Raw genomic sequence first — 27,763 nt, forward strand, 5'->3', positions numbered from 1 at the left:
AGGCACTGCTCCATCACCTTCCCCCAAACTTCACCAAGTAGGGTCACTCTGGACTCCGGGGTGAGAGGGTGGGCAGTGTAGGAAAGGGAAGGTCAAGGTCAGGTCAGAGCTTGGCCAGGTCAGTGCCTGGGCCGCACTGTGCCATCGCCCTGCGACTGGCTGGAGGAACAGCGCCACCTGCCGTGTGGAGGAGGCAGGTCAGGCCTGGTGCCGGCGGGATGCCCCACTCACCCAGGCCCTGCAGCCGCTCCCCAGGCCTCAGTGTCCCCAGGATGGGCTGGGGTCCCTGGGGTTCCCTGAGTGCGCCTGGCTGGGTATTGTGCACCCTGCTGAGGAAGCACTCAGCAAAGATTTCCAGTGGCCCTTGCATTTCGGTGCTACCCTGCTGGTGGCGGGGGGGGGGGGGGGGGGGGGGGGGGTGTTGGAGTTAGTGGCATCCTCTCTCTGTTCTAGTTCTCAGTATGGGGCGGGGGGAAGGCGTGGGAACGGTCAGACCAGCCTGGTGCCCCACATGCCGGCTCTGTGGTCTCTTACCCTCTCTGAGCCCCAGACCCCTCAGGGAGGAGAAAGGGGCTGCCGAGTCCCATCTTTCAAGGCCCTAATGGGGTCATGAACTCGGATCCCCTGGGAAGACTTTCACATGGGCAGGGCTCGACAAAGGTCTGCCCCCATTCGCGTGGGGCTTCGAGTGGCTTCTGTCTCTCTGAGTGTGGTCCTAGACCAGGGCATCGACAGCAGTGAGAGCCAGTCTCAGAGCCCCCACCCCCCCCACCCCCATCCCCATCTGCTGGGAAGACAGCACTCAAGGCAGCGAGGGTGCTTCTACATCCAGTTTATACACAGCTCTATACAATATACAGAAACCTTTATATACAGATATATTTATAGAATAAGCTATATTAATTTGTCTCTCCTTTTTACAGCAATATTAGTTTGGATCTTTCATACAGTAAGTACAAAAAGTCATGGGGGGATGGCACGTACAGTGCCTGAGTGTCTGTGGGGCCCAGCTGCTCGCTACCGATTGCATATGGAGGTCACCCAGGCCCCTGGGAGGACAGGCCCGCTCGAGGCTGGGAAAGCTTGTGCTGCAGTCTGGGGGACAGAGGGGGAGTGGGTCTGAGCCTAGCTGGGCTGAGGGGGGTGGCTCAGACCCCCCAAGTGCGGTGTCGGGAGGAGGGGAGAGATGTGCAGCAGGCCCATCCTGCAGGGGTGCGGTGGGGAGGGGGCGGGTTCGGGGTGGGCTGACCCTGGGGCCTCCAGGGCTGAGTCCGAGCCTGCCCCAGCCCCAAGTCTGTAACCTTTGTGTGGCTGCAGGCTTGGGGGTGGGGGGTCTGTCCCTGATGGCTCAGTCCTGGGCGTGGGTGGGGACCACGCCCCCTTAGAGGTCCCAGGGCCACCCTGGCAGAGGAGGAATTAAAAGGCCAGACACCAAGTCTCTCCCTGCAATTGGCTGAGGTGCTTGTTGGAACTTTACTCTGATTTACGATTTGTTTTTTTTTTGTTTGTTTTTTTTTTTTTTAAACTCTAAGAGCTACTGATTCCATTTTGTTTCTGCGCTGGGCCCAGGCTATGCCAGCAGCGGGCCTGCAGCGGGGGGTGGGGGGGTGGGGGAGTGTCCTGGAGTCTTGGGTGAGGGTGGGTGTCAGAGAGGGAGGGAGGCCCAGCTCCCAGGTCTCTGTTTCCATCCGTCAGGGTGGGCAGGGGTCCTAGGGCAGTGTCCAGGCCAGTCCCAGCTGTGTGTGTGACCAGGGTCAGGACGCAGGCCCCAGATACGAGTCATCATGAGATGAGGGTGTGGGGTGGGGGGTCTTGGTCAGGGGAATGCGTCTAGCAGCCCCAGAGAGGCCGTGGGGGGCCAGAGTGGGGGAGTATGCCTCCGAGGAGACGAAGGCACAAGCGGGCAGTCAGCGTCTGGGCACACATCGGTTTTCCAAACCGGGGATCAGAGCAGCAGGTAGGACACATCTGAGACCGAGCCCGTCCTGTGCACCGCACCCCCCCTCCCCCCCCCCCCGGGGAACGGGCCCCCATCGCAGTCACTGGCTGTGTTCTTGGCAGGCTGGGAAAGTGGCAGGGCAGGTAGGGTGGGGCGGGGGCCCCAGCAGCCCCTTCCTCAGGAGCGCCACACACTCATGCACATGCACACACGCGCCACGCCAGCTCGGACCTTCCCCCACTGGGCTTCTGGGGAAAGGCCGGCCTCCACCTCCCTGTGGTTCCCCAACCCAGCAGGGAAGGAACCCCCCTCAGGTGTGGGCTGGGGAGGCCTCCAGTAACCCAGGACAGCCCCAGAGCCCCTGGCCCTCCTGCACCTCCTTTAGTCGGGTCCCACAATACCCTGCTCTTGGCCTTGCTTCCTGCCGACAGGACATTGATGGGGGGGGGGGGGGGGGGCGGGGGGTAGGGAGGAAAACCCCCCGGCCCCCACGGAGGGCCCGCCCCCCAGGAGGGGGGGGGGGGGGGGGGGGGTGTGTGGAGGCATGTCTGGTTTCAGATCCCAGGGCCTGAGGCTGCCTAGGTGTGGGGGCGAGGTGATATAAAGGAGCTACACGGAGCCCTCAAAGGAAGGGGGATTTGGGTGCCCTCCTTCTTCCCAGGGCACTGACTCTGCAGCCAGGGGTGGTCACACCTGTGCCCTCCACCCTTTGAGTGGCCAGGATCCCTGGGGGTAGAAGGCAAGCCAGGAACTAATGGGCAGACAGGGCAGGCCAGGGTGCCCAGGACCCACTGCCAGAGAGATCGGCACGAGGGGCACGGAGCAGAGAAGCGGCAGTCTTGATCCCACCCTCCTCCAGGCCCCTCCAGGCTCCATGGCTGCCTTGGGCTCTGTGGAGCCTGGCCTTCCTCCTTTCCCTGCTCAGAACACACGATGGGGGAGAGGGGGGCTTGCAAGCCCAGGAAACATCCCGAGCCCAGCCCAGCGGCTTCTGTAAACATACACAGCACTGCGGGCCACCTTGGTGTGGGGTCACCCCAGGGGGCTGGCCAGCAGGCACCAGATCTGGGGGGTGGCCAGGGCAGATGCCAGCCTGGACCACAGACGTGAATATGTGGGGAGAGGGCTGCTCTCCATCTGGGCCCTGGGAGAGCAGCCAGAGGGCAGTGATGGGGAGTCAGCATGCCCACTGCCGGTCCTGGAATAGGGGGTGCCGGGATGCCCTGTGGGGGACAGGCAGGCCGAGAGGGCAGAGCGCTGCCCTGCCCACCGGGCCGGCTGCCCCAGGCTCCCCCCTGCATCACACCCCTCCCCGATCTGGAGGACCCAGATCCCAGCCGCCTGGTGGTCCTAAGCTGAGGTAGGGACGTGGACCCCCAGCTCAGCAGCAGTGTCCCGTGCCTGAGGCTAAACCGGCCCCTGGGGGCCTCTCCTCAAAGTGGCCTGGCCCTGGGGGCAGCCACCAGGAGCTCGGGGGGCCACCTACTCTGGCCTGGGCCTCATCCGGCAGCCACGCCTGGGGTGCTAGCGAGCCGAGATGACCAGGTCGTCCTGCTTGGCGGGGCTGGCCCCTCGGTCGGTGGGGGTAGAAGTCCGGATCTTGTCCACTGCCAGGCACTCCTGGCTGCTGAGACCCGTGGGCGACAGGTCCATGGGCTCCCCCGAGGAGCTGAGAGGGAAAGAGGGCGAGAGTGAGATGCCCGAGGAGGGGTCGGCCGAGCCGGCAAACAGCCTCGGGGGCTTGGGCACCAGGTTGGGCTCGAACTGGGCGCGGAGCAGGATCTCTTGCTGGCTGGGGGACTTGGGGCCCTCGGCGTAGTCGCTGGTGGGGCTCTCGGGCACCACCATGCAGTAGAGGTCCTGGAAGGAGCTGCTCTTACTGTCCAGGTTGAAGAGGCTGTCGATGAACTCGGCGAACTCCAGCACCTGAGGGCTGGGCGAGTCCCCCAGGCGCCCGTTGTGCAGCGCGAGCTCGGCCCCCGGGGCCACCCCGCCGCCGTCGCCGCCGCCGCCCCCCTCCTCCTCCTCGTTGGCCGCCGCGCTGGGGGGCCGCTCCGGGGTGACGCCCCCGCTGCCCAGGGCCGCCTCCAGGGGCTGCGTGTCCTGGGAGTGCTTGGACAGGCTGTCGGCCGCCAGCAGCTCGGTGCGCGAGCTCAGGGACGGGTTCTCCTCCGGGATGGCGGGGTCGATGTAGAAGAGGTGGCCCTCGTCGCGCTCCAGCACGGCGTGGAGGCTGGGTGAGCCGCGGATGCTGCGGAAGCCTGATGAGCGGCGCGAGTCGAAGCTGTACAGCGACTCGGTGTCTGAGAGGCTCTCCATGGTGGCCAGCGGCGCCCGCCGGGCCTGCAGCTCCGCCGCCAGCCGCTCCTGGGTGGACAGCAGCAGCAGCTCCACGGGGTCCTGGCGGGCCGCTGCGGCCGCGGCCACCGGGGACAGCAGCCGCCCCTCGGAGAAGCCCTCCAGGCTCACCTCGGACTGGGACTTGCTCCTACAGAGGGGAGGGCGGGGCAGGGAGGGGCGTGAGAGTCAGGAGGGGCAGAGACTCCTCCCACTCGCTCCGGGAGGGAGGGAACTCGGGGAGGAGAGGAGGGGAGAGTCAATTTCGCGGTTGTTGAACGGCCCGGGGCAGGGACCCTTATTTTTTTTCTTTTTAAGTTCTTTTTTATTTATTTCTTAAAAGGGCTTTTTAAAAGTTTATTTTGAGAGCGAGCGAGAGAGCGCACAAGGAGGTGAGGGGCAGAAGGAAGGAGAGACACAATCCCAAGCAAGGAGCCGGATGTGGGGTTTAAACTCAAGAACCCAACCGCGAGATCATGACCTGAGCCTTGATCAAGAGTCCGACCCTTAACCTACTGAGCCGCCCAGGCGCCCCAGAGACCCTTACTTACTTATTTATTTATGTTCATTTATTTTGACAGAGCGAGTGAGCAGAGGCAGGGCAGGGGGAGAGAGAGAGAGAGAGACAGAGAAGAGGAAACAGAGGATCCGAAGCAGGCTCCACACTGTCAGCTCAGGGCCTGATGTGGGCCTTGAACTCACAAACCGTGAGATCATGACCCGAGCCGAAATCAAGAGTCTGAGGCTTAATCGACTGAAACACCCAGGCGCCCCAGGGACCGTTGTTTTTTAAAAACAACTGCTGTTTGGCTAATGCTGTGGGTAGGGAGCCCTGAAGGCCTAAGGCCCCCGCTGGGAGCACTGCTGGGGCACCTTGTACCTGTGGGTAGCCTGAGACTCAGAGAGACTGGCTGCCCCAGGTCACTCATGAGGCAATGGTGGGAGGGGGAAGAGGGAAGGGGGGAGGGGAAAGGGGGAAGCGGGGAGGAGGAAGGGGGAAGGGGTAAGAGCACTGCCCAGAGCTGCCCCCACAGGTTCTCAGACCCTCAGCACCAGCACCACCCTTCCCCACCCCCCTATCTCCCCCCACCTCTCCCAGGACTGTGATCACTTTCTTCCTCACACTGGGGTTCCTCCAGCCTCTGCCATGGGTTGGAGCCCTCTTCGGAAGGGACTGGACCAGGCAGTGGGGGGGGGGGAGGGGGGGGGCGGTGATGCAGCCGCTGCTGCGAGGGGACACTGGCTCCCTCATGTGGTCATGTAGTTGTCACAGGAAATGCACAAATGGGAGAGCGAGAGACGTCCAGGTGTCCCTGCCAAGGGCCAGGAAGCAGCGACCACCCTTCTGAGCAGCCTCTTGGCCAAATCTGTAACCTGGGCGGGCAGGGTCCCAGAGAGCCAGGAAGACTCCCACCCGCCAGGAGCCACCGTGTAAGAGCCACCCCCTGGTAAGAGTGTGCATGAATACGGAGTGTGGGTGGGCCTGGGAGCATGCATGCACGGCTCTGGGTTCTGTGTATGGCAGGCACACCAAGCGTCTGTATGTCAGCTACCCCAAACGTGTCTCCGTGGTTCGGTCTGGGCACAGGTGCACTCACGCATTCACGTGCACGGCTGCCTGTCCTGGCGTGGGCTCTCTGTGCACTTAGAGCTATTTGTGAACACGTATGCACACGTGTCCGCTTCAACACAAACACATATGTGTGCACGTATGTAAGTGCATGGGTATCCATCTGTTTGGGACCAGATGGCCACGAGCGAACCTGTGTGCTTGTGGCCGTGTGTCTGTGCGTCCCTAGACAGCCACTATCCCACGCGGGCTTCAGTGATGGCAGGCTTGGGGGCAGTGGGAGCTGATCGGGAGACCCTGAGCAGGGGGGATCGAGATCGAGTTCTCCTGTGCACGTGCACAGAGCTCCGTGAACACGTGGGCCCAGTACGTTCACAGAGTACAGACGCGCACAGACATTCGTGCTCTGGGACGCACTGTGGCACCTGTAGCGGCCTCTGGGGTGGGCTGGGGCTGGGCGCCTGGGGCTCACCTGATGCTGCTATTTCGGTGGTCTGCAGTGGGCAGCTCTAGGGCGAGGCCGGCGGGCACGGGTGGCCCTGTGGGCAGCGGCTGCTGCTGGAAGATCAGCTCAGGAGTCAGGTCCACCTCAGTGGGGCTCACCATGACCTTAGCAGCAGAGAGCAGGGCCGTCTTTCCCTTGTTGTAGTTCTCCAGCACCTGGGGACGGGTCGGGCAAGCTGGTGGTGGTGGTGGTGGTGGCAGAGGAGTGACAATCACATGGGGGGGGCGGGGCAGCAGGCCAGGCTTCTCAGGCCAGAGCCTCGTGGGGTGAGCCGGGCCCCGCTCCTGTCCCCCCACCCCAGGTCCCTTCCCCACCAGGAAGGCCTGCCCCACAGATGGGCCAGGCTGGGGTTTCCCTTCCCTATGGTCAGCCTTTCCGCGGTCAGGTGATGGCTGAGGGTGCCTGTGGGTGGTGGTGCACCTGTCAAGTGCCAGGTGGCCTCCAGGCCCCCTAAGCTCAGCCCGCCTCGGGGACAGGTCCCTGGGAATCTCCTAAGCTCCCCACTACGGGGCCACGTGGCGATGTGGACCACGGAGGTGTGGGGGCCAGAACACGAGCTCTGGTTCACTCCTCTGAGAGTCCACACCCTTGCTCATAACATGGGGACGGAGACAGGCCAGCAAAGTGCTGTGGGTGCTGAGGTGACGTCACTGCCTGGGGCCGCGCAGGGTCTCTCACCTTGTTGAGCCCCTCCATGACCACATAGGGGAGGTGCTCATGCAGCATGGCCGGCGAGATGATCACCTCGTTGAAGGCCTTGTTGTCGCCCCAGATGGCAAAGTATGTGGGCTCCTCCTGCTCACAGCAGCTGGGGACACAGGCGCCAGAGGGAAGCTGAGTGGGGGTGACTCCCTGGCCGAGGCCCCCAGGTCCCCGGGCCCCCTGCTCTCGCCTCACCCTGAGCCCCCACCCCACCCCCACCCCCACCCCCACCCCAGCCAGGAACCGTTTGTGCCAAATGGGCCTCAGCCGCTGTCCCTACACAGCCTACTACCCGCTCGTGGCCTGGGTCACACCTGCCCCAATCCTGGGCAGGAGGGGTCGCTGGGAGGGAGGATCCAGGCCCGACCCTCTGAGAGCACGAAGTAAGAGAGGTCGATGTGTAGCTTGTCCACCTTCGCGCTCCCCCCACCCCCGCCCCGCCCCTGTCACAACCGCTGCCATCTAATCCCAGAGGGGATGCCAAGTGACACCTGAGGTGTGAGCTGGCCGGGGCCTCAGGGTGACCCCTCCAGGGCTTCCGCTTTTACATGGCCCCTAAGTGGGAAGAGCTACTCAGGAACAAAGTCTGAGACGGCTGAGGGAGGAGCCTGGAGCCCCCGCTCTGGACTTTTCTTCCGTTCCCAGCGCCCCAGGATAGGGCAACCCCTGCAGTGAGCATCCCGGGCCAGTGTCTCCCAGCCTCTGCCCACCACCCCCGCCCCGTCCCGTTCCGAGGGGTGATGAAGCAAGGCCAGCCCAGTCCCCCACCCCCCTGGCCGCTGCCTCCCCCACAGCTGACCGGGGTCGCGGGCAGCACCCTACCAGCACTGCTCTGCTGGGTGGTTGTGGACCACGTGGATGATGCGGCCGGGTGGGTAGAGAGGGGTGCTGGCTGACAGGGCGATGGTCAGGTCGCTGGGGTGGGTCCAGAGCCGCGTGCTGGCCAGCGTGGCCACCTCCACCTCCTCAGGCAGCTCCGACTTGGGGATACATTTGGTGGCCCCCACAATAATTCGCCACTGTGCGGGGCAGGGGGGAGATGGGGAGAGAGCTGAGCAGGGCTGGCTGGGTGGGCAGGGGCAGAAGCGTCCTCAGAAGGAGGGCCCTTGGTGACAGGTGGGAGCTGGGATGGCCATGGGTGGAGGAAAGGACAGTGCCCACCTAAGGACGCAGTGGCCGAGGCATATGGTGGCCAGGATGGCCAAACAGATGCCAAGGGCAGATGATATGACACTGTTGAATGTCAGGACTGGAAAGGGGCTGGAAGAGCAGTCAACCCCTTATCTAGAGGATGGGGAAACAGCCCAGCAAAGGGAAGGGACTTGCTCTAGGTCATTTCCTAAGTCAGAGACAGAACAGAACCCGAAGTTCATCACAGTTGCACCTACCAGGCCTGGGCACGTCTGGATTGGCTCCCAGCTACCTGCCTCCTGGGCCTGACAAGGGCACAGGCCTGGGTCTGATAGGAACAGCTCTACCTTCCAGAACCAGGCTCCTCCAGGCAGACATGGCCCCCTAAGGCTTTGCTACCCTGCCCACCTTTGCCACCTGGTGCCTGACCCAGGGCCCTGCCTGCCTGCCGGAGGGTCATGGGCACCAAGGTTGGGAACAGGCCAAATTGGGCAGAGATGGTTAATGGGGTGGGGGCCGGCCTGGGGGTCACAGGGGACAAGCTGGTGCAGGTCAGCCCCTGCCTGCCTGTCTCCGGGTACCTGGCCACAGCACCCACCCCTGCCTGGCATGCTGAGGCCAGCTTGCCACAGGAGGAGCCCCCCGGTGTCCTCCTCTGAGACCTGATGAGGTACGAGGAAGGGCTGATCCTCTCCTTAGCCACAGCGGACATCAGAACAAAGTGCACCCAGATCCCCTCCGGCGGTGGCAGCCCGGCTCATGGAGCCTGGGGAGCCGCAGCGGGCTTGGCAGGGGGGGCTTCCTGTCGCAAAGTTGAAGCACCGGGCTTCGGGCCTGCTTTTTCTTAACTTTAGGAAGCTCTGGGTGATGGGGACTCAGGAGCCCTTGGTTCCCTTCCTGACTCAGTTACAGTTTGTGTAAGCAACAGCAAGTCCCCTGCCCACTCTGGGCCTCAGCCTCGGTTTCCCCCTCTGGACAAGGAGCAGGGAGACGTGGTGAGCTTGGAGGTCTGAGAGTTTGAGGGCCTGGGGTTCCCATGACATCAGCCACACACAGCCTGGCCTCACATGGCTGGGGCCTCTTGTGCTTTGTGCCAAGGGACAGGCAGGGCACAGGACAGGTGAGGTGCCCAGGGCCCAGAGTGCCCTGGCAGGAGGGAGGGGCGGGGGCTCACTTTAGGCTTCGTGCTTCGCTGCAGGACATCCAGGAGCTGTCTGCGGAAGCCTTCCAGCTGGGAGAGGCCGATCCTGGGGAAGGAGGCAAGACGGGTGTCAGCCTGGCCTGGCCAGGGCCCGGGAGAGGCGTGGGGTGTGGGGGCAGAGCGGGCAGGCACATGGCAGCCACAGAAACAAAAAGACCACGCCATCAGGATCACAGGGTGGGAGGGGTGGACAGGCAGGCGGGAGTCAGCAGCTCGGCAGGGCCGAGCCAGGGAAGGGAGGTCAGGCAGGGTGGGGCCACCCATCCTCCGGCTCTGGGGGCTCTGGGATTCCCCCCGGGGAGATGGGAATCCCCCGGGGAGGGAGGAACAGTCCACCGGGATCGGGACTGTGGAGAGAGGGCATAACTTGTGACTTGCGACTCGCCTGGGGACAAGGTCTTTGCCCAGAACCACAGCTGTCACAAATTCCTTGGAGTATTCCATGGCGTCCTCGCTGCAAAGGAAGCCAGGGGGTGCTAAGGCAGGGGTGGTGAGCGGGCCCCGCTCCGGCACTCCTGGGGTCAGTTTTTGATTCGAGGCCCTCCGGGGAGCTCACGGGTGCCAGGCCAGGCCGCCCGCTGCCTGTCGCACCTTTCCTGCCAGTGAGGCTTTGCCGGGAGTGGATCCTGGGGTCTGCCTGGCATCTGATGCAGCAACCCCCCGCGCTTAGCGGGCCATTCCCAGGCCCCCGTGTGACCAGAAGCCAGACTGCCCGGGGCCAGCTCCCGAGTCTTTAGCCCCCGCCAACCCAAGCCAACTCTGAGAGGCCCCAGGCTGCTCACCTCAGCAGGCCCCCTGGTGGGGAGTAGGCAAAGCACTTGAGGGTAGGGTACTGGGGGCGCAGAAGGAAGGAGAGGATGGCAGCCGTGCCTGCACCCAGGGAGTGGCCCACCACAATCAGGCCGTAGTGTTTGGTTCCGCGGCCCTGAAAACCGAGAGAAACCTGAGAGCCCTGCCCCGCTGACTGTCTGGACTAGCTGAAACCAGGGAGGCGGATGGGTCTTCCCAGAGTCCCGGGATCGTGTCTGGGCTGTGCGGCTGCCGGGGCAGAGAGAGAGGGGGCCAAGCTAGACTCACGCAGAGCAACTTGTTGGGGGGACTCTTCTAACAAACTCCTACTCATCCTTCCAAACCTTGCTCAGAGTACCTCCTTGGAGAAGCCCTTTCTGATTTTCCAGGAGAGGCTGACTTCCTCCTAGACGCTGCATCTACACCTGTGGCAGACCTTCATACATGGTGACCATACTCTGGTGTAACAGCGTACGTTCTGTAAAGATTATACTCTGTTATAATCGCTTGTTCACCTGCCCTTGTTTCTGTGCCCCAAACACTAGACTGGGCTCTCCGGGGACCAGGGACGGCTTGGCTTTGGGAAGAGCAGTTGGCAGCACCTCGGGAGATCACCCCGACCAGAGTGACCCCCTTTTGATCGGCTCTGCAACGATTTTCCATCGCCTGCTCTAGATTCTGAAGCCCCTGGCCCGAACCATCTTCGGGCCTCCAGTGCCTGGCGTGGAACAGGTGCTCACAACTGGGTGGGGCTGAGCAGGGGAGCCCAAGAAATGCTGGTGCAAAAGAGGAAGGCGTCAGAGCAGGTGGGAGGGACTGAGCAAGTGAGGAGGGGCCGGGAGCCAGGTATCAAAGGAGGCTGTAGGAGCCTGGCCTGCTGGGGAGGCGCCACCACCGTTCAACGCATCCTGCCCCCAGTGTGGCCCTCGGGGAGGCAGGGCCAGCGTGGCCAGGGCTCGCTGGCAGGGAAAGTGCCTCACCAGGTCTCGCCCAAAGGCCTGGGACAGGACCATCTCCTGCTCCAGCTTCTTCTTGATATACTCAGCCGACAGGACCATTCCCTGGGTAAGGAGGAACAGAGGTGGGTGTCACGGGCAGGGGGGGAGGGAGGTCTTTTAGAGACCAGTAAAAACCAGTGGCTGGAAGCTCACTAATCCTGTCCCGTTTCCCCTTTGGCCCTCCTGACTCCTGGCTGTGGGGCCTGGTGGATACTTTCTCACATCAGTCCCAGCTCACAGATGACAAAACTGAGGCTCAGAAGAGCGGCATGTCTGTCTACCAGAAACCAGTGGTTTGGCAGAGGACGAGCCCCAGGAGGCTGCCAGTGAGGGAGGGGAGAGAGCGTCTGAGGGCGAGGGAGAGACCCCCTGGGTCCTGTGCTGCCAGGAGGCCAAGTAGGGTGAGGTGCTGCCTCCTCAGGCTTTTCTGGGACAGGATCTGGGCCAGGTAGGACCATGGGGGTCCTGGTGGGTGGGCCACAGTGAACTTCTAGATGAATCTGCACCTCAGGGGGGTGATGGGGGGGGTGGCGCAAGCAGGGAGGCCCCCCACCGCAGCAACAAGACAGGTCTGTGTGCCAGCAGGGTTGGAGAGAAGGCAAGGGGCCCGGAACGGGGCGTACCTTGTGTCCCAGCCAGGTGCCGTGGTGCCCCTCCACAGGGAGGCGCTCAGCGTCACCAGTGAGGTCTGTCAGCGCATCCTTGTGGAAAGAGAGGACGGGTGAGGGGTGGGGTGAGGGGTGAGGACGACAGGCACCCCTCGGGGGCTGTGAGGGTGTCCACAGGGGCGGGCTGGGAGCCACAGGCAGCATACCTTAGGGGAAAGGGTTCCCCGGATACTGATCACCACCTTCTTCTTGTCATGGTCCACTGCCACGTAGAAGGGGGTCTCATAGACCTAGGATAAGGGGGTTCATGAGCCGAATGGCCTTGGGATGGGGCTAGACCTGGGGAATGAGTGACCTGAGCAGGTCTTCCTGCTACGGAATCGGCTCCCTTGGCCGCTGGGCCCCGCAGGGCTGGCGGGGGCTCCCTCCCCACCCAGCACACAGCCCGCCCTGCCCTCCAGGCTCCCCTCCAGCTCAGACAGCCTGAGAGCAGCCCGTCCTGCCTGCAGGGTCTAGAAGGACCGCCGCCCCCTCCCCAGGCCCTCACTGCTTATTCCCTTGATCCCTTCCCCCAAAAGGCTGGCAGAGAAGCCCCAGTGTTGGGTGTGGGGTCGGGGACCACCTGCCAGCCCCAGAGGGAGTGCAGGCCCGGCGCGGGCGGCCCCTCACCGCGTCGTGGCAGGAGGTGTACACGATATCCACCGCGGTCATGTTCTCGTCCAGGAAGTGGCGCCGGATGGCAATGGCGTTGCAGCCACAGCAGTTGTCTTCCTCGATGGTGACTCCCGGGGCGAAGCGGGGCCGCGCAGGGCACAGGCAGCACCTGGCGAGGTGGCAGAGGGCTCAGAGACCCGGGAGAGCCATTCTCTCTGCCGTCCTCTCTGGAACCTCCCTCGCAAGTCCCAGGGTCCTCAGCCTACTTGGCCTCCTGGCAGCATGGGACCGGGTGGGTCTCTCCCTCGCCCTCGACGCTCTCTCTCCCCCTCACCCCTGGACTGCTCCTCCCTCACTGGCAGCCTCCTGGGGCTCGTCCTCCGCCAGAGCAACGATCTTCCTGCCTTCTCGCTCACCACACCTGCTCCTGCTCTCCGGCACTGAACACCTCCTCCGAGCTACAGAACCGCCCGCCCTGCTCCCGGCCTCCAGACGCCCCCATCCAACCATGCCAGGTCCCAGTCCCCGATGGTCCACCCCCGCGTGCTCCCTGCATCCCCCACACCCAGCTGCTCTGTGCACAGTCCCAGACTTGGACCTGGCCTCGGGTCCTCCCCCCACCTCTCGTCCCACGGCCTGGCGGTCGGCACATCAGCTCGCCCTGCCTTCAGATTCAGAACGGACTCCAACCACCTTCCCTGGCGCCCACCCTCTCCACCATTATCTCTGGCTCGGAGTGTCGTGGCGGCCTCCCGACCGGTCTCCCTCTTCTACTCTTGTCCTCGGCATTCTCGACTGGAAGCCAGGGTGAGCCTCTGAGACATGAGTCAAGCCACATCATTTCACTCAAAACCTCACAGCGCTGCCCTTTCTTGTCTACTGTCAGAGCTGGAGTCCTTGCGAGGGTCAAGGGCGCTGGCCCCATCAGGCCCTGGTTCTCTGGCTTGCTACCTTCGACTTCCCTCCGGCCCCACCGGCCTTCCTGCCTGCCCTCAGATGCACTGGCCATATCTCATGACAGGACTTCTCACTTCCTTCAGACCTCTGCTCAAATGTAGGTCACGGGGACATCCACCCTGGACACCTCTTCTAGCACAGCCAGGCCCCTGCCAGCGCTCCCCAGCCTGACGACACATCCGACTTTATTTTTCCCCAAAGCATCAATCTGCTCCAACGGGCTCCGGGTCCCTGTCTGTGTACTGTCTGCACCTCTCCACCAGGCGATGGCTCCACGGGGCAGGCTTTGCTCTGCTTGGTTTACCGCTGTGTCCCCAGCACCAGGCACACGGGGTAGGCATCCCCCTCAACGAGGGGCTGAGTGTCAGAGCCGGGCACCCTGCTAGGGAGTGCAGGGGCTCCTCAGGCCACCAGAGGGAGCCAGCACCCAGCCGACCAGCCCTGGAGCCCGGAGCGGACACAAGAGCGCGGTCTGCCAGCTGTCTTGAGATGACAGCTGGGATTTTATTAAGGAGCCTGAATTTCGGTGATGCTGGGAGGTTTGTCTTCACTCAAGCAGCACCTAAGGGATTGCTACATCCCGATGAGGAGTAGCCTCGCTGAGCAAACTCAGGGTCCGGCTGCATCTCGGAAGCTACCGGGCCTGGGGTGGGCAGCCACCTCAACCCACGCTGGGAGAGGCTCCCACCAACCGTAGGGCCAAGTGGGGGCTGGCCTGGGTCTGGGGGCCAGACTCCTGTTCTCAGGCAGCTGTCTCCTCTCTCTAACCCCGGTCAGCCCATGGCCACCGCAGCGTGGCCTTCAGGGACAGAGACCTGGGCTTGAACCCTTGGCCTTGAGGACCGTCTTCTCTCTCCCTGCAGCACCGGGGAGCTGAAAAACAGCAGCATCCCTCCTGCCTGCGTGTCACCCCGAGTGCCCGGCCTGCCAGTGACTCCCTGGCTTCCGAAATACCTCATGTGCAGGTGGGACAGACACCGCCTGCACAAATGACGCCCCCACCCTGCCCGTGAGTGACGGCGCAGGGCCTGTCAGAGCCCAGGTCCCGGGACTCCTGGTCTGGTGCTCATTTCAAGAAGCTTCTTAGGCAGCGGCAGGGACTCCCAGGGACGCTGGGAGGACCTGCTGTGGGAGGGGGCGTGGGGTGTGTGGTCCGCTCTGTGAGTCACTGGGGGGGGGGGTGCGGGGATGGGGAGAACCAGGTCCCCAGGGCCACCCAGCTTTCTGGAAACAAAGGGCACCGCAGGAGAGGTGTGGCCGCCCCAAGGGCATGGGTGTCACAGACAGAAGCTGCCACCCAGCCTGCCAGCCTTTCGGGACCAGGGAGCCAGGGAGCTGTCCTCCTTCTGTCTGGGCCACACTAAGGGTGGACACACCGAGGACGGGGAAGGGCCCCTCCTGGAGCTGTGCCCTTCTCTGGTCCACTTAAGGAAGCACAGTCCACCGGGCCCCTGAGGCGGGCTGCAGGCAGGCCTGGGGTGGAAAATCCTTTCTTTCAGAGAGGTGGAGCACAGGACAGGAGCAGGAGGGAGCAAGATGTGGGCAGAGGGGAGTGGTTGAGAGAGGTAGAGACAGACACGGCAGGGGAAGGGAACCAGCAGTGCCAGAGGCTGGACAGCTATCGTTGAATCCTCTCAAAAGAGCTCCAGCATCCCCATTACACAGATAAAGAAACCGAGCCTTGCAGAGGTAGGGGGGGTCGACTCGCCCAAGGCTGCCGACTCGCCCAAGGCTGCGGGTGACAAAATCTGGATTCAGAGCAGATTTTGGAATCTGCGTGATTCCAAAGCCCATGCTCTTCCCTGCCTGGGGATAATGCGTGACTAGAAAGGTCGAGGCCCACAGGCGGGGTGGAGGAGAGGAAGGGCGGGTTGCAGACCACAGGGGAGGTGGGGGCAGGGCAGCAGGCACAGTCTGTTCAGGGAGAGCGTCCCACAGGCTGGCCCAGCCGCGGGACCTCGGCTCCTCCGCACGCACTGGCCGGCCAGAAGGACAGGACGGGGTACTCACGAGCAGGACCGAGCCAGCTGGCAGAGGCCACAGGCAGGCTTCCGCATCAGGTACATGGGCCACCCGTAGGCGGCCAGAGCGAATAGCATGTAGTAGCAGACCTCTTTGTAGCGGAGCATCTCTTGCTGGAAGAGAGGAAGCGGAGTCAGTCACCCCTTGCCCTTTCCGCCTGCAGCCTCTGGGCCCAAGGGCTCCCCAGGAAGGAGGAGGGAGCGGTCCTGCCAGCCTCCCCGGGGGCTGTAGGCCCACCCGGCTCCCACCGTGGAGGAGGGACCGCTCCTCTAGATGATAATTGCATTTCCCTAATTATCTCCGTGCAACCAGGGCACGAAGCCTCCTGGGGCCTGTCCTGCTGCTCCAACCTCAGAATGAATGATTTGGGGACAGAAAAACACTCGCAGTGCTGGATCGATTTCCTTGCCCGTTTTTTTCCGACAAGGGAAGAGAGGGGGAGGCGGGGTGGCATTCACCCCGCCTCGGCAATCAGGCCTGGGAAGGGAGATTTAACCCCGAGAGGCCCTGGGCCCTCCAGCTGGGGGTATCCAGGCCTTGAGCAGCAGGGCTGGCCCTGCAGGCCCTGGGTGACCAGAGAAGCCGTCAGCTGGCCCTCCCGGCCCTCGGGTTCCTGGTCTGCAAATCCAGGGAGACTCCAGTTTGACTCGTCAAGTCACAGGCTCCCAGGGGACGTCTGGAGCAGATTGGGATCTCTCCAGAGAAAGGCGCCAGTTTGAAACCCGGTGTCTGAGGCCAGCGGCTATTGTCATCAGCCTGAGGGGCTGGAAGGACACAGGAGGCACAGGTGTCCCAGCAAAGCGGCTTCCGGTGTCCTGGGTGTGCCAGGCACCGGAGGGCCCCTGCACTTAGAGGGAATTAGTCACCTTGTAAAAGTTAAAGAGGGTGATTAGTCATCTTGTGAAGTGAACTAGGTAGCTCCTTAATAAGGGCCCAGAGGGGTAGAACCATCCCTGGGCCAGCCCTGTCTGCTCTTTAGGAATGAGCTGAGAAAGCAATCATCCTCCCTGGCTCTGGCTGGAGGGCGGGGCACGGGCAGGCTTTGCCAAGCAGCAGGCGGGGACCCCAGCACCTCAAGGCTCTGCTGCCTGCCTCTGCCCCTCCCCCTTCACATGGTGAGAGAGCCCAGGGCCACCCCGGGGAAGCCCGGCTGGGCTGGGCACCTGCCGTGGGTGGGCTGTTTTCAGAGGGGATACGAACACCTACTTTGGGCAGTGGGGACAGACGGAGGCTTTTCTAGGGGATTTCGCTACAAGGGGTAAATCCTTTCTAGTAGGGTCCCGGCTGAGACCTTGCGGGGAGCTGGACTCCGGATGGCTCCTCTTCTCCCCACCAGAGTTCTGTGTGGAAGGTGGGCCCGGCACCATTACACACGCAGGGACGGGCTCAGAGGGGATGGGGACGCGCCCAAGGTCACGGCGACAGTGGCGGAGCTGATGCGTCCCTAAGTGGGTTTGCTCCTGAGGCTGCTGGCTGCAGTTTTAGCCCGGGGAACACAGTGCCCTTGAGGTATGGCGGGGGGCCCCCCCGCCCCCCCGGCGGGGGGCTCCCCGGCCACAGGACCGGCCCCACCTTTACCTGTGACACACACCGGATTTCTAGCCAAGATGCCCGAGGAGAGGTTCTGCTGCTCAAAAAAGCTTGAAACCAGCGGGTTACGTCTTTTATGACCACAGCAGCGGCAGCAATAATAAAAGCGGCTCCCTGCCCCCCCCCCCCCCCCCCCGTGAAGCTCTTGATAATCTCAAGAGGCCAGGACCAAACGTTCTGAGTGCGGTCAAGCAGATTCCAGGGTTTCATCCGGAGAACCAGCATGATGGGGGTGGGGGTGGGGGTTCTCGGGATGAAGGGGTGCGTGAACCGAGGTGAGCGGCTGGCCGGAGAGCTGCAGGGGGACTCAGGGAGGAGCAGGTGCAGCCCGCTGTCGGGGCGGCTGGCAGGTGGTCTGCTCAGCTCATGCCAGCAGAGGGAGAGGGACCCGGGGCAGGCAGGGTGGGGGGTGCTTCTGACTCACCGAGTTCTTGAGGTCGAGATACTTGGTGTTTCTGGTCACTGGCATCCCCGACAGGAAGGCCAAAATGTCATTGTTCGCCTGTAAAACCAGCGTGTAAAGGCGGCTGGCTGTCCCAGGTCCAGCTGCGTGGCTGAGAAAGGGGGTCCAGGCCCTCTAGGCTCTCACTCTGCCTGCTTCCCAAGGGCCTCAATGCCCCCAAGGGGGCGTGTGGTGGGGAGCTGGCGTCAGAGGGTGACCTCCGGAAACCTGGAGAGTGGCACCGGGACAGCAGGGAGACGCCGGGAGGAGGGCGGGCACTCACCTCGTCCAGCACCGCGTTGCGCTTGGCCCGCTGCCGCTGCCGGAGCAGCACCAGGCCCGCAATGATGTCGGACGGCACGATGTCGAGGTCTCGGAAAAACTCGGCGAAGAGGTAGGCGATTTCCGAGTAGGCATCCTGTGAGGTCCAGGGGGGTGGGAGGCAGGGGCAGGGGAGCGGGAGAGAGGGCGAGAGACCGGGCGTGAATCCCCCAGGGCCGGGACTCTGCTCTGGGCCCGGTGCAAGCTCGCCCCGGCACCTGCACGGCGCCAGCTGGGCCCAACCCCACGTGGCCCTCTGCAGCCGTGACCCCAGGGGCCCTAGCCTGGGCTCTGGGCCCCGCGGACCTGGCCAGAGCCGTCTGGGACAGCCACCGAACCTCGTCCGTCCTCCACCTCCCGGCCCTCTTCTGTCCTCAGAGCTCCTACGGCACTCACCATCACCGCCTACCACGCACAGATGCCAACGTGAGCCATTTCCTGTTCTTTCCCCAGTCACTAGGAATCAAGGCCTGCTCGGCCCGGCTTGTTCTCCTCCGCCTTTCTCTCTAGCAGAGAAGCCAAAACTGAGCTCCTGGCCGCTGCCTCTCCACGCTAAGTTTCTTCCCACCTCCCACCAGCTGTGACCTCGAACGGCCTCCTAAGGGCTGAGCCTCTGGGGTGTCAGGCCCCCTCCCCCAGCTGCCCACAGCTGCAGGCTCAGGGACCCTCACGATGTGCCTGGAGAAAGGTGCGACTCTGGGCCAGCGGCCCCCCCCTCCCCGGGTTCCCTGTAAGCCCGGTCCTCAGGCCGGCCCGAGCCCGGGCCAGGCAGCCACGCTGGTCGGTGCGCTCAGTGCCTTCCCTGCCTCAGTCGGAGGAGAAGTCTGGAAGCACCTCCCTAACCTCTTAGGGGAGGCTGTGACGGGAACACACTCGTGGCGAGTGGTTCTCTCTTGCTGGGTTTCTTTTACCCTTGAGTGCCTGGCACTCGAAAGGGAAGACAAATCAGGGGTTGCAAACTCAAAGGCCTAATGAGGCCAGACCGAGCCTGCTCCTTCTCAGCCCCCGGCTGACTGCGCCGCGAGCCAGATCTAGAGATGCCACCCGTACGTAAATGCCCTGATTTTCAATGTTGGCACTCAGTTCCAACTTTCAGCAACACAGCAGAGTGATGGAGAGGCACCACCTCCAGGGATGGAGGGGGGTGGGGCTTCCTTATACCCGATTACTCATTCCACAGCTCACCAGGGACTGCTGGTGGGAAGGAGCCGCTCGGGCCTCCAGCGGCTTCCGTGGAGGGCACTTGCTGTCTGCCTCGGGGAGGAGTGGTCTCCTGACCTCACCGGCTCGGCCACTAACTAGCTGTGGGACGCTGAACAAGTCTGGGCCCTCTGGGCCTCAGCCGCCTGATCTGTAAAACGAGGAGGGGCCACTAAATAGTGTCTAAGGGCCCTGCAGCACTGGGGTAGGGAGGGGGGGGGGGGACTCTGCCTCAAGGACCCCGGGGGCCCTGCCGCCCCACCAGGGGCCGCCCTCAGCTGACCGGGCCTTTCTTCCGTAGCGCCCGGCACTGACTGGCCTGACCCTTCGGCTGCTCCGCGGAGCACAGGGTGTGGAGGCTGACTGGGTGCGACTGGGGCTCAGCACTTGACAGCTCCGAAGCATCTCCCAGAGTCACTTGTGTTCCCATGCTGTTCTTTGCTTTCAGGCCACCCTGGTTTTTCAGTACGTCCTCCCCAAACTAGGCTGTAAGTTCCAAAGGGGGTGGATGGAAGGTCTCGAAACCTTTCCGTCCCCTCGACAAAGCAGGGGACCGGCTGTTTCGCCTGCTGGAGGGAGTGCGGTCAGCGGATAACAGATCCTCGTGTGAGCAGGCTGTCACCTCGCTCTTGCTTAAAACCCGGCGGCGCCCGTCGACCAGCCCCGCCCCGCCTGGCTCTGCCACGGAGTGACGGAGTGGCTGACAGCAGGATGTGAACCTGACGGGAGAGATTTCCCAGTACTTACTGACTGGGAGTCCTTCGTCCGAGTGCAGCAGAGGAACACTTTGAGCCGGCGCGACCAGCTGGTGGCCTGACCCTCCTCTAAGCGGTGCCTGCAGAGGGGGAGAGTTGGTATGTGTGAGGTCAGGGGATGGGACCGGAAGAGCCTAGGTCCAGATGGGATGGAAACAGGGCAGCCTGTTCCCAGGATCGCAGCAAAGGGCTCCCCGGCAGGAGGTCTAGGAGAGAACAGGCCTGGGCCTGGGGGCTTCAGAGGTGGGAGCCCAAACTGGGGACTGCTCGGGTATCCCACGGCGCAAACTATGAGCCCAGGGAGACAACAGCAGGGTGCTGGGCCTCTCAGCCAAGTCACTGTGAAACCCGGAGCAGACCTGTTGGACAGACTTACTTCCCCTTGGAAAGGATTTCCCTCCCTGTATTTGGGGGGAGTTTAAGGGCCAGATGAGGCTCTGTATTTCTCAACGCCTTGGCTCTGTTACATAAGAGGGGACAAGGGCCCCCACCTTTCATCTGCATGGCTGGTGCCTGTCTATTCCCGCCACCAGCCCCCGTCCCAATGTGTCTAGCTGCTCTGATGGGGAGTCAGGGTATCCAGGAGTCTGTACCCAAAGGCAGAGCAACTGGCCAATTATCCACTGGGCCCCTTCCAATTTCTGGGTGCCCAGAAATCGGGGTGTTTTGAGTGTGAATTTAAGAGCACGGACATTAAATATGTCAGTTTCAAGATTGAGCAAGACAGGGCTGGTTTGCTTTTGTGATGTGTGCCCTCCCCCTCCCTCCAGCCCCTTCAGATCCTGATGCTTGGTGGTTAACAGGGGTGGCCCCGAATGGCTGCAAGGCTCTTAGTGTCCATCAGGAGTGACAGGCCAGCCCCTCCTTGCCAAGCCTGTTGGCTTCTCTCTGCAGCTAGGGGCTGCTTCCTGCAGCCCTGGCTCCATAAGGCAGTGGGCCACAAGGAACAGGGAAAGCCACAGAGCTTTCTAGGGCTAGAGGAGGGGGTTAGGAAAGGGCGCGAAGGATAGAAGGGAATTGCCGCTTCTGGGATCTACCAGCTCTTAAGGGACCTGGGCAGCCTTACGTCATAAACCAACGTCCCACCTGCCAGGGGCTTGATGAAGGGGACAGCATGCTGGCAAGCTGGGTTCCCAGAGCATCACATTCTTTAACTCTTTCTAATCTAATGGGCTTTTAAAGAGTATTTCCTGTTGGGCCTCTGGTTGACGGAAAGTGCTGACTATACACTTGACTGCACTACCCCTTAGGTCCACCAGGTGGCAGATGGAGCCAGTGACGGGTTTGGCCTCCTGCATCAGTTAGGCTACTGGAGACCCACACCGGCAGAGAGACACTGAATCTGGATAGAAAGTTCATGGACCCAGCACCCCTCTGCCCCGGGGCTCACTAAAGTGAAGGGAGGGAAGACACCCCTGCAAAGATCCAAGGTCAAGGCTCCCAGGGAATAGCGCTGGGAATAATCTATCTCCTAACCCCTACGAGATTTCACTGGAAGGAGAGAGGGCCTGGGACTTAAACAGCTTCCTGACTTCCAGATGCTAAAATAACCTGTCAGTGTCGTTCTCCTGGAAGTGGAAAAAGGGCAGGCAGGCTTGAAAATGTCCTTGTTAAAAAAACTGTTGGCTTTCAGAGCTGAGGGAGGGCCAGCGGAGACCAGCCCGAGTGAGAGGTGGTCATATTAACCAAGCTGCAGCCTAGGCTGCCCTCCCGACCCCTGCGGAGAGCTGGAGAAGACGCAACAGGTCGGAGCCCCGAGCTCTGAGGCCTCTTGCCCCCACAGGGCCAGAAACTACAGGAAAACTTTCTAATTAAACCGACAGCCCCCAACTGCAAAGGCGTTGGCTTCCCTGGGCCCCCAGGGCAATTACCCAGAATCAGAGAGGGGAGATTTTTTTTTTTTTTTTCCCAGGGCCCCAGGAGCCCAGAAACCAGGTCGGGTGGGGGCGTGGGCTCTGAGTGTGAAAATGGGACGGGGTGGTGGTGGCCCACTGCACCGCCAGGGAAAACGGGCTCCAGGGCCTTGGCTCCGGGACCTGGTATTTTGGGCTGGGAGGTGGCCAGCCCAGGCGCGGGTGTGGCTCTGGCCGTTGAGCCGAGCTGAGCTGACGTGGAGGGCCTGAGGGGAGCCCAGAGCGGAGGCGCAGGAGGGCGGGGTGGGGAGAGTTCCTGGGGGACCCGCGGCCCTGGCTGAGGGCTCCTGATCCCCTGCCCTGGAGACGGAGTCGCCACGACCACTCTCATCAGCATGACCTGTGGCAAGTGACCTGACCTCTCTGGGACTAACTCCTCCTCATCGATAGAATGGGTCTCCTAACAGCACCAGGTTGGAGAATGACCCAGTGGACTGATGGTGCAAAAGGGGGTCCTCATAGAGCCTGGGTCATAGTAGAGTCACCACGGGGCACCCTGGAAGCCCCCCTCCCCTCTCTTTTTCTTTCAAGAAACAGGAATCACTGTGACCCTCGATTCCGTCCCTCATTTTCTCTAACATGGCACAGCTTTCCCCTTTCTTTTAAAGGCTGTGCAAAACTTACCTCCTCCAGGAAGCCTTCCTTGATTAACCTTCTCTAGGTCCCTTAATCGTAGAGGCAGCCTAGCCAAGTGGTTAGGAGCAAGGGCCCTAAAGGCACATCTCCTAAAGCTTGAGCCTAGCTCCATCATATCCTGGCTGTGTCACTCAGGCAAGTCACATAACTTCTGTGTCCTAGCTCTGTCTGCGTCATAGGGGTGACCTCACAGAGCTGCCGTCAGTTAGCACACGTGATGCTTGGCTTGGGTTATGCGTGCTTCGTGCTATTATGACCCTTGTGATTAGCAGCACTGAAGATGGGGGCACCTGGGCGGCTCGGTCATTTAAGTGAGCTTAAGTCGTTTCAATGTCTGGCTCTCAGCTTTGGCTCAGGTCACGGTAGCACGGTTCGTGAGCTCCAGCCCTGCATCGGGCTCTTGAGCCCTATGTGGGGCCTGCTTGGGCTTCTCTCTCTCCCTCTCTCTGCCCCACCCCTGCACGCATGCACATTCTTGTGCTCTCTCAAAGTAAATGAAAACAGAAACAAGAAAGACAAAAAAGCACTGAAAATGAAGGCAATGGTAACAACAGTCCCGTTTACCGAGCACGTCCCAAGCGTGTGAGCACAGCACTAACCACTTCCCGCTTATTTTATTTAAATCTCACAGCAGCCGTCGGAGGCAGGAGCTGTCATTATTCCCGCCTAACAGACCAAGAAACTGAGGCAGGGAGACGCTAAGACTTTGGCCAATGCCTGTGGCTCACACAGGTGGAGCTGCGGTTTGGGCGGCTCGGGGCCGGCTGTGCCCGCCTGTCCGCGCACCTGCTAGGGGGCCGCCCGCCCACCCGCCCAGCCAACTGACCGGAGGTTGTAGGTCCGGAGGTTGCGCTGCCGCCTCTTGGTGGCTCTTAGCTTGACAAAGGTGCGGCCCGTGGGGTCGAAGACGCAGAGGACGGTGATGCAGACGCTGAGGATGACCACCCAGTTGCAGACGACCATCCCTACGGGGTGGCGGTGGGAAACAAGGTGGGGAGGTGCTGGGGGGGACCTCCCTGGCTCGCCAGCTCTGGGGAAAGGGGCGCCGGAGCCTCCCTGTCACCGCCAGGCTCAGAAGCCCCTGGCCCCGGCCTCTGGTCACCTGGTTGTCCCCGTGCCCCCCGAGTCCCCCTGAGCCACGACCCCAAGGCCCACCCTTGGTTCAGAGCGGCCAGCTCTGTGGGTTTCTGGTGAGGGTGCGCCCCCCCCCCCCCCCGCCCCCCGCACACAACAGGTTCCTCTGAGGCGGGATGGCAGACCGCAGGATAAAGGCCACCGCCATCCTGCCCAGTGTCCTCACGGAAACCCTTTGTCCTGGGAGGTGCCTGAGCTTCCTCTTCTCTAAGCTGACCCTGTCCCTTCCAACCCCCGGGGCGGGGGGGCTGGCTTACATACCGAGCGTGACGTTCTTGGCAGTGAGGTCGTTGCAGGAGGTGTAGTACTGAGTGAGCCAGACGATGCCCACGATGGCATAGATGAACTCGATCACCAGGATGGCTGTAAGGAGAGCAGGGTGCTGGCTGAAGGATGGCCAGGGTGGGCCTGCCAGGCAAGGGCCCCGGAACCTCCGCCCGGCCCCTCCTGCGGCAGGGCCTCCAGCCTCGCGGCAGAGAGGGCCCACGGGGCACGGCGGTCCCGCTGCGGTTCTGTCCTGCCACAGCGTGCCCACCGCCTGTTCCAGCGTAAATGCCCGAGGGCCCCTGAGGTTCCCCCTCAGAGGGTGATCCCCCTGGAAAGGCGGAGGATGAAGTGGCATTTCTCTGTTCTTTCAGGATTTTAGAGTTATGCCCGTGAACTCCGGGATCAGGCATATCTTGGGCAAGTTACCTAATTCCCTGGGCCTCCGTTTCCTCATCTGTAAAATGGAGTGATGACGTCTGCGTTACAGGACTGTGGAGAATTAGATGGGAGAGGGTTCACTCACAGAGACTGCCATTTCCCCAGGAGGAGGCTCCGGCACTCGGGGAGGGAGGAAGGAGGAACCCCAGCAGGCCACGTGGCTGCCCAGGCCGGGGGTGTGGGGACGCGGGGCAGCGTTAGAGACCCCGGCTCCACAGGCAGCACCTGCGGCAGCTCAGACTCCAGGCTTTGGAGACAAACAACCTGGGTTCAAACCCCAGCTGTGACACACACACACACACTAGCCGTGTGACCTTGAAGGGAGCTAATTAACCTCCCTGGGCCCCAGAGTCCTCATCTGTAAAATGAGACCAAAAATGGCTCCTCCCTCACTTAGCAAGGGGAAGGGCTTAGTGCAGTTCACAGAAGCCCCAGAGAAGCGTTCACGAGGAAAGACCGGGAACAGCAGCTGGAACCGAAGCCCAGAAAGAGAACACAGGCCGGCCCCCCAGGGAGCGAATCTGGGCCCCGGAGAGGCTTCTGGGGAAGGGGAGCGCTGCCTGGGGGAGGATTTCAAAGCAGCTGAAGAGACGCACTTGGCCTAGAACAGGGGCCAAAGAACTTTTTCTGTCAGGGCCAGAGTAAGTATCTTACACTTGTGGGTCCTATTCTCGGTCATGACCACTCAGCTCCGCTCGAGTCATGCAAAAGCAGCCATAGGGAGTGAGCACGTAAACGAATGAGTGTGGCTGGGTTCCAATAAAACTATTTACAAAAACAGACGGCAGGCTGGACGTGGCCCTCAGGCCACCGTCCGCCCACCCCTGGTCCAGAACGTAAGCCCAGTAAGCCTGCTGGCTCGCCGCTGGACCCTGGTGCTGGCCCAGGGCCTGGCCCATCGCGTGTGCCCACCAGATGTTGGCTGGATGAATGATGGAGCGCGAGAGGAGGGTGGAGGTGGGGGTGGTCCGGAGCCGCCCCCACCCGAGGCAGGTGGCCCTTACCCAGGCGCACGTAGAGCACGTACTGCATGGATTCGCGGGGCTCTGTGTAGAGGATGCCCCCGCGCATGCTCAGCCAGATGATGGCCATCTCGGCGATCATGCAGCTCAGGAGGATGCCTAGGTAGCCTCGGCCGTGGTCCACCAGGTTCAGGGAGCAGGCCTCGTTGGGGTTGTAGACCAGGCCGAAGAGCACCACAGACAGGATCACAAACCTGGGGAAATGCGCACGTGAGAGGGGCCCGGCCGTGCGGGCACCTCCCGAGCTCCCTGGCCAGCCAGGACTCAGCGGCTGGAGGGCTTCACGGCTTCAGGCTCAGGAGCACCGTCCTCCTGCTATCTAGTGCCTCTGAGGACACGGGCGGCCGGGAACAGGGAGGCGAGAGCAGGGAGCCCAGCCGCCAGCTGCGGGGGGACAGCAGCGGCGGCCCTGCCCAGTCACGGGGCCAGGGCCAGTGGTGGCCAGGCAAGGCCTCTGGGCACCACGTGGGTATGTCCCTAGGTGGTGGGGGTTCCAGACACCAACTCCTAGGAGCTGGGAGCATGACAGGGGCAGCACGGATGGCCAGAAGGCCTTCTTCCAGGCCTGTGGCATGGCCCCAAGACTCACCAGGTGGTGTGCAGGAGGAAGAGGAAGATGGCCGGCAGGACGAGGTCATCACTGCCCACAGACCAGCGCCGCCGGAACACCACGATCCCGGGCATGGCTGGCGGCTCTGCAGAGGCTCAGCGGGCCTGGTGCTCACCTCCTGCAAGACAGCAGAGGACCCTGTGGCTGCCTGGGCTGCTGTGGCATACTCCTCGGCCAGGCGTGGCCGGCACGCGAGCATCCCTCCCAGGCCCCACAGCCCACGGGCTTCCAGGCCATCGGAAATGCTGATCCATCCCGGGGCAGGACCTACCTCCAGCCCTATCCACACCCCCAGAGCCAATATAAAGGACCTCAGCAGCTAGACGCTGGCTTTGGCCTTATGCCTGAGGACTCTCCTGTCCCCGAGACTGGAGCTGGCCCTTCGGGACCGGCTCTCCCTGGGGTCACCGCAACAGTAACTTCCCAGTTCCGTTAAAGACCTGGGCTCACCCCCTGCCTCTCCCTACGTGGGATCAGGGAAGCCCCCAGCTCCCCTGATGCCCTTTTTCCAGATCTGGCCAGTGCGTGCAGTCCTTGGGGTGGGATGGGGGCTTCTCAGCCCAAAACAAACAAGCAGAAGGCTGAAGACCTTGGGGAAGGTGGGGGTAAGGGCGTACATGGGCCGAGCGTAAAGGCGGGAGGGCGCCCAGCACGCAGTAGGTGCTCAGCAAGGAGCTGTTGAATGAGCTCTTCAGTTTCTTGCTTTGCTGGACCCCTGGGAGTGTGCTCTGTGACTTGATTTTACACTCATCAGGCAGAATGCCCAACCACAGCTATGCCCCTTGGTAGGGAGGGGCATAGTTGGGATCCGGGGTCAGGAGCATGATGGGGGCCATCCAGCCCCTCTACTCGAAGGGTAGTGACTGGGCCCTGCAGGGCACCCCGTCCTGGCAGCCACACCTTCCATGCCCACGCTGAGCCGCACAACCTTTGCTGCCCAGTTCAAAACTCTCCGAAGCCACTGAGTTCAAATTCGACACAGGCAAGCTCAGGGAGGAGTGCCCAGGAATCCAGGGACCCCCCACTCCCTAGAGCCCCAGGAGCAAGGGTAGTGCTGCGGGCCAGGAGGCTCCCCACAGGGGGGTCGTTCGGGGAGATGCTGGTGAGGGGCTCCAGGGTAGCCCTGTGCTGAACTGTGCAGAGGACTCCCTGCCGTGGGGGGGGTGGGCGCCCCCGCTGGTGGGCACCTGCCCCCAGGCCCAGAGGCTTACATGGCACCTGGTCCAGAGGCGGGCGGCAAGTCCTCCTCCTCTCCCCGGTGACGGCTCCGGGGAAAGCGAGTGTCCTCGGAGACCAGCATCACTCGGGAAGCAAGTGACCAGGTATCCCCCGGCCGGTGGGCACGGCCCTCAGGCTGGATGAGGGGACATGGGGCCGGGGGGCCAGCCGGCATGTCCAAGCCAGCCCGTCTCTCTCTCCCCCTGGTGCAGCCACTTCAGCCGCTGCCAGGCTGTTCCCCGCGAGCTGGCGGCCCGGCGGGCGGGCGGGCTAGCCTGTCGGGGTCGTGCCTACTCCTCCCCCCTCAGGAAGTGACATCATCCCACTCTCTCCAAGGAGGAGTCAGAGCGCGGATTCTGGGAAGTGGGGAGAAGGATGAAGAGCCCGGGAGCCGCGTGGTGGGGTGGGGTGGGGTGGCCGGGGGTGGAGGGCCGGGGCTCCAGCCGGTGGGTCCCAGGAGGGGCTGGGGCCGGCCGGCGCTGCCAACAGCTGGTGTTTCAGCTGCGGGTCTCCCCAGCCCCTCCCGTCTCCAGGTGGCGCAGGGGGCCAGCTGGGTCCCAGCAGGTGCTGCAGTTGGCGGGAGGAAGGGGTGTGCCGTCCTAGGGGGGCTGGAGGGTCCTGCCTCTGCCAGCCACCCACCCATCGTGTTCTCGGGGGGGGGCCCTGCAGAGGGCCCTCCCCGATCCCCCAAGGGGCATCCCCACCCTTCACCTCTAGGAGTCTAGACCGGCTGCCACTCCTTCACCTCACACCGGCGAACTCACACGCGACCTGCGTGTGCGCGCACAGCCCTGCCCTCCCCGC

The 27,763-nt window shown here is 62.8% G+C and overlaps 1 protein-coding gene across 3 annotated transcripts; it reads right to left on the reverse strand.

The window, feature by feature from the left end:
- Nucleotides 1-816: 816 nt before the first annotated feature.
- On the reverse strand, nt 817-27,165 carry DAGLA (diacylglycerol lipase alpha). 3 transcript variants are annotated; one of them, XM_040494928.1, is made up of 20 exons: nt 26,953-27,165; nt 25,721-25,859; nt 25,114-25,325; nt 23,666-23,767; nt 23,097-23,235; nt 19,714-19,801; nt 17,729-17,863; nt 17,428-17,505; nt 15,402-15,526; nt 12,450-12,603; nt 11,987-12,070; nt 11,796-11,873; nt 11,155-11,235; nt 10,168-10,310; nt 9,771-9,839; nt 9,359-9,431; nt 7,876-8,072; nt 7,030-7,159; nt 6,319-6,506; nt 3,464-4,427 (listed from the first exon to the last, which is right to left on the reverse strand). In XM_040494928.1, the coding sequence occupies exons 2-20, from the start codon at nt 25,813-25,815 to the stop codon at nt 3,464-3,466; spliced, it is 3,135 nt and encodes a 1,044-aa protein (XP_040350862.1). In that variant the 5' UTR covers nt 25,816-25,859; nt 26,953-27,165. The 3 variants fall into 3 exon arrangements, with proteins under 3 accessions (XP_040350863.1, XP_040350864.1, XP_040350862.1); XM_040494929.1 differs by lacking the exon at nt 26,953-27,165 and having other exon boundaries at nt 817-4,427; nt 25,721-25,815; XM_040494930.1 differs by lacking the exons at nt 25,721-25,859; nt 26,953-27,165 and adding an exon at nt 24,098-24,160 and having other exon boundaries at nt 817-4,427; nt 25,114-25,226.
- Nucleotides 27,166-27,763: the final 598 nt, after the last annotated feature.

The sequence above is a fragment of the Herpailurus yagouaroundi genome, unplaced genomic scaffold (assembly GCF_014898765.1).
Source record: "Herpailurus yagouaroundi ecotype Mexico unplaced genomic scaffold, PumYag 187, whole genome shotgun sequence".
Taxonomy (NCBI): Eukaryota; Metazoa; Chordata; class Mammalia; order Carnivora; family Felidae; genus Herpailurus; species Herpailurus yagouaroundi.